The sequence below is a fragment of the Narcine bancroftii genome, chromosome 12, assembly GCF_036971445.1.
Source record: "Narcine bancroftii isolate sNarBan1 chromosome 12, sNarBan1.hap1, whole genome shotgun sequence".
In the NCBI taxonomy this organism is placed as follows: Eukaryota; Metazoa; Chordata; class Chondrichthyes; order Torpediniformes; family Narcinidae; genus Narcine; species Narcine bancroftii.
The window spans coordinates 33684109-33690108 of NC_091480.1; the positions used below are offsets into that span (position 1 = coordinate 33684109).

Below are 6000 nucleotides of genomic sequence, written 5' to 3' on the forward strand. Positions count from 1 at the left end.
AAATATTATAAAAGGGCCCTTTGTAATATTTAAAAAAAAACATATGCCAATAAACCAGATGTCTGTTGTATTTATAATTTCCAGAAATTAAGACATTGTGCAACCAACTATTGAGTGAAAAAATATTTGTTCACTGATAATAAACTGTTAACTCTCAAGACATATCCAGGAGAACAGCACTATGGGGTATTAATGAAGGTGGAAACGGATTATATCAGTTGGGGAGTGAAATGAGTTGGAAAGTTCTTTTAGAATGCAAGTTACAAGCATCACAGCCGGATTTGCTGAAAGATACCAATCTAAACAACACCAGGATGCACAACACCACAAATCCATTGACGTGATAGGGACAGATTAAAAACTAGTTACAAAAAGTTCCAATTGAGGTTGAAAACCATTCATGTGTACCTAGAGAAAGTCTGCAGATGCTGTGATTGTAGTAAACATACCGAATGCTGGAGGAACTCAGCTGGTCTTTTCAGTATCCTTAGGAGACAAAGATATGTTGCCGATGTTTTAGACCTGAGTCCTTCTTCAAGGAACAAGCAGAATAAGCCAGAAGCAGGAAATCTCAGAAAATCTCAGAATTCAGACAGTACCGGCTGGGGGAGGAATCTAGACCAACCAAAGGGGCTCATTGGATATGATAAGAGGCGAGGTAAGAATTGATCATATTTGTGCAAAAGGAGACACAAGGGAGAGACAGAGTTAGGGGAAAGCAAATAAGTGGGGAGGTGTTAACTAAAGTCAGAAAAGTTTATGTTAATGCTGTCTGGTTGGAGGGTGCTCAGGCAGAAGATGAGGTGTTGTTCCCCCAATTACGGGTGGTCTGAGTCTGACAGTGCATGATATGTGTACCTTTTCGCCTGTCCACATTCCAGACTTTGTCTCCTGAATTGTAGCCTCTATACACTCTGTTAGATGACTAAATCGGCTCCCCCATCAGGCGTGCCTGGTGTGGAGGGTGGCTAGACACTCTGCAGGTTGAAAACAAAACCTGTCAAAGGGTGAATGAACCCTCTTGTAGGGTCAATGGCCGACTAGCAAACACATGCTGTGGTGTGGAAAGGACATCCCTTGCATTGAAGCTTGGTCTAGCCATTCACTGCAACAGAACTTCCCCCAGCCATCTTGGACCTCACCATGCCCCTGGATCTGGGAGGGGACGTCGAGAGGGTGGATCAGGACCTGTGCAATCTCTACTCACCTAAATCCATTCACACACACCCTGTTCCTTTCTGAGGAGTGGGTATCCTCACATCAAACCCCACAAATGACTGAAAGGGGAACTGTCATCAATTCATGGGATGGACAGCCAGAAGAAGAAAATACGCTCTGTAATATCTTGAGTGGATGGAAGGTGCTGTCATGAATCCATCCACATCATGATCAAAACACTATGGTTGCCAGATATCTGAAGCTTATATTCCAGATCAGATGGCATACATGAAAAGAGAAACAAAGTTTCAAGTCAATAACTTTCCCTCGCAAGGTCGTTGACTTGAAAATGTTCATTCTATTGCTGTCCACAGAAATTATCTGACCTGCTGAGTACATTCAGTATTTTCTGTTCTTGTATTACTGCTGTTTGATGAGATGAATGATAGGAATCAAGAACCACATGCTTGCAGCGATGTTGCAATCGTTAAGTGAATGCAGTTGTTTCCAAGCCCTGCCAAAATTGGTAAGAATCCTCTCTCAACCCTTTTATGTTAATGTTGAGGAAGATGTGACCAGAATGTTTACACTCCAAACTAATGATGTTTCTCAACACCGTGAAATTTTCTTTTACTGTAAGAATTCAGTATTACAAATGGTGCAGAGAAAAAAATCTATTTGATATTATCTGCAAATATAATAAAAATGTGCTCCTACGTGAGCATCATTATTAATATGATTTTGATCATCTCAGTATATAACTGCGATATTCCAAATTCTTTAATGTAGTAGCATTCAAAACTGTTTTTGTTGGTAGAAAATCTATTACACAATTACTTCCAGTTCCAGCTCATAACTTACACTTTTTTAATGCAATAACATCCTGGATACCTTGATGATGTATGAGTCTGAAGTTATTGCCAATAATGCTCCAGTTAGTAATATAGGAGAGTGATGTTTAAATTACTGAAATAACAGCTGAAATTCCAGGTGATCGGTTCTGAGGCACAAAATTAAACCCTGCCTTGGCAGCTGAGAAATTTAAATTTGACTAATTGTCCATGTAACTGCATACAGTCTGGTCTCCTTTCTTGTGCAGTGATATGTTGGCTTTGCAGACAGTGCAGAAGAGGTTCACCGGGTTGATTCCAGAGATGAGGGGTTTAGCCTGTGAGGTAAGATTGAGTTGCCTGGGACTATACTCACTGGAATTCAGAAGAATGAGAAATTACAACAAAATATAGAAACAGATAAAAGTATGCAAAGGATAGACACAACGGAGGAAGGCAAGTTGTTTCCACTGATAGGGGGAGACCAGAACTAGGGGACATACCTCAAGATCCAGGGGAGTAAATTTAGGATGATGAGGAGGAACTGCTTTTCCCAGAGGGCTATGAATCTATGCCCAGTGAAGCAGTTAAGGCTGCATTATTAGAATCAGAATCAGAATTTATTGTCACGAACAAGTTGTGAAATTTGGTGTTTTGCGACAGCGTCATAGGGCGAACATTCATGTTGTAACCATGGTACAACATTACTGTGAAAAAAAAGTATTAGTGCAAAAAAATAGGGCAGTGTCTTTGGTTCATTGATTATTGAGGAATCTGATGGCAGCGGGGAAGAAGCTGCCCTTGTGCTCGTCTTTAGGCCCCTGTACCTTTTTCCCTGATGGTAGCAGAGTGAAGAAAGAGGGCATGGCCGGGGTGGTGGGAGTCTGAGGATAAAGGCTGCTTTTTTAAGACTTCACCTTGATGGAGTGAAGTCCTGTGCCTGTGATGTCGTAGGGCGAGTTAACAACCCTCTGGTGTTTATTCTTGTCCTGAGAGTTGGCGCCTCCATACCAGCCAGTATGCTCTCTACGATACACCTATAGCAGTTTACAAGAGTCTTTGGTGATGTACCAAACCTCCTCAGACACCTCACAAAGTATCGCCGCTGGTCTTAAGTGTAGTTAAGACAGTTAGATTTTTGAATAATTTGGAAGAGTTAAGGGGAACAGGTGAGTAAGTGGAGCTTAGTCGAGATCAGTTATGATCTTATTGAGGCTCAGAGCCTACGTCCTTCTTATTGTTCTTAATTACATAACTCCAAAATTGAAAGAAAAATCCTACAAAAGTATCCATAATTCTTATAGAATCCCATTGAGTTCATGTGTGTCGTTCAGGCCAGGAAATCTGCCATTCTTATCTGGTCTCCATGCGATTCCAGAATTGCCAATGAGGCAGGCTTTTCACTGCCTCCTCCAATCAGGTTATAAGGTTCTATGAACACAAAATAGATGAAGTAAGAGATTCCCTAAAAATTCCTGGTGCTGAATGACAGCCCTGCAATAAATGTTTATTGCTGGTTAGGTATATTAAAAAAACACAACTATGATGAATCTGAACAAAACGGTGATATTTAAAAGTACTTTTAACATTTATTGTTACCTTTCATTTATTACAGAACCGTTTTCTGTTGGGGCAAACGCAGAAGCTACTCTTGTTTTCTCTCCAAAGTCCTTTTTGCCTCGTTCAGCAATGGCAAATCTCACCATGTTTATAATGGGCTACGCTGTAAATTTCCTGGAGGCAAGTTACCTTTGATCAAAAGGAGTAGTGAAAAAAGAAAGAAAACTCAGAATTGTGGAGAAAACAGAGATTCAAAGATCCAAGCATGGAAAATACTCGGGCATTACAAGGGCATTTACAAAAATCATGAAAAGATTAATAAAATTAATTTATTTCAGAATGACTGATGTATAAAACAGATGAAAGTTACAACCTGTATAGACAGTTCTTGTTATTCCCATTTAAGTCAAAGGGAAAAAAATTTCCAGTGGTTGGAGTCGTACCTCATGTAATCATACCAGCCCCTGGCATTCATTGTAGGGCATGGACAAGATGTGGTGGAAACTTTGAACCTGCTCCCGCCCCCCCAGCCCCCACCTTTGAGGCTGAATTAAATGGGAACTCAAAACAGTGATTGAAAGATATTTATTTGAACGATTAAAAGGGTGGATGATTACATCTTAGTTAAGATGCAGATTTGTCTTGATGTCAGTGATTGGCTTAAGGAAGCAAATGCTCCATCCCTGTTCCTCTTTGGTAGCTATCATACAGTACGGCCTCTGTTATAATGCTCGTATCTCTCTCACAAACAAAAGTAAAGTTATAAACTGACACTTGTTGCACTTGTAATAACACTGGGCAACAATTCTTTTCAAAAGATTTTCTTCCTGAAAACACAATTGGGGATTATGATAAACAACTTCTTGATTGCGACATCCATTGGCGTCTGGAAGGCATGGTTGACGTCTGGGCGGCACAGTTGACGTAGCGTTTAGCGCAACGTCTTTACCGTGCCAGTGATTGGGACTGGGGTTTGAATCCCGTGCTGTCTGGAAGGAGTTTATACGTTCTCCCCGTGTCTGTGGGTTTTCTCCAGGGGCTCTGATTTCCTCCCATCGTTCAAAACATACTGGGGTATGTAAATTGGGCGGCACGGACTCGTAGGACAAAATGGCCTCTTACCTTGCTGTTTGTCTAAATTAAAAACAATTATTTTTAAAATAAAAATTTAAATTTAATTAAAAATTTAAATAAAAAATTGCAGTATCGCATAGGAAGTTGGAGAAGTATTACTTGACATTAACTTTTATTAAATTTAATCACCCAATAATGCTGACACTTTGCTCTCAGGTTGACTGCACATATTGCACAACAAATGTGAGGAGCCCAGACTTTGTCCTGTTCACCAATTTGGCATCCGAGATGACACGTGAGGTGTCTGAGGAGACTCGACTTTCTTAATAAGTGCAGTCATCCTGCATGTCTGAGCCTTGCCACAAATTTATCAGAATGTATCATAGCTGTTGCGACATTGAGGAGACATTTCTATAGTACTGAATCTTCCTGAAGACAATAAATGCTTTTGTTAAATACATTCACTATGCTATTGCCTGAAGAACATGTGCATCAATGTGTGTTCAATCTAGATCAAGCATCTATCTATAGCCCCTTTCACACTTGTGTTCCATTAAATTGGCCATTCAGTGTCCTGGGATAGGAATGTGGGTTTGGCCTCTCATACTTGACCAATCCTAGCTGGAACACTTGCAAGGACAGTCTTAGGACTGTTCGACCTTCTACCAGTGACGTCATGACACATTGAGTGATGGTGAACCAGCCCTAAATCCTAATCAATGTATTATGATCTTATATTTGAACAAAATTAATCTTGCCTAATTATAACATAATTAAGCTTTATGTACACCGCAGTGTGAGCCCTTCAGCCCCTGTAGTTGTTGTGCTGACCTAAATAAACCTTTATAAAGGACCGTGGAGAAGGGCTAGCAATAGTGGACAATTTTTAAACAAGTTGGGAAAGTTTGCAGCGCTATAGCACAAAATTTATATAGCATGGGAAAAGGCGATGGCGGACCTGCCCTCCCAAAATTTCATGCGGTAGAGAAAGGGCTGTACGCCTGGCTGCATGCATGGACCATTCATGGAGGGGTTTCTCTGCTGCATTGCATTCTGGGAAGTCAGGTCCGCCATCGCCTTTTCCCAAGGTATTTATAAATTTTGTGCTATAGCGCTGCAAACTTACCCACACTATTTAAAAATTGTCCGCTATTGCTATTTCCCCCCCCTCTCTCTCTCTCTCTCTCTCTCTCTCTCTCTCTCTCTCTCCCACTGCGACTTTCTGATGGCAAAATTTATACCTCCATTTTAATCTTTTCTTCCTTCACGTTCCTGCACTCACACAAAAATTTGGGTAATTTCAATCCCGCAATGCACTTACTCGTTTCACACTTGCCTGATTGCAACGCTGGCATCTGCAGACACCAGGGATTGTACT

At 40.8% G+C, this 6000-nt stretch overlaps 1 protein-coding gene across 2 annotated transcripts in view; it reads left to right on the forward strand.

Annotated features, from left to right (window-relative positions):
* The window catches only part of LOC138747006 (apolipophorins-like), a 119476-nt gene extending 113961 nt beyond the window's left edge, over positions 1 to 5515 (forward strand). For both annotated transcript variants that reach the window (XM_069905832.1, XM_069905833.1), the window contains exon 15: positions 3604 to 5515. In XM_069905832.1, the coding sequence (XP_069761933.1) occupies positions 3604 to 3743 (140 nt within the window). In that variant the 3' untranslated portion in view covers positions 3744 to 5515. The remainder of the gene's footprint in view (positions 1 to 3603) is intronic.
* Positions 5516 to 6000: the final 485 nt, after the last annotated feature.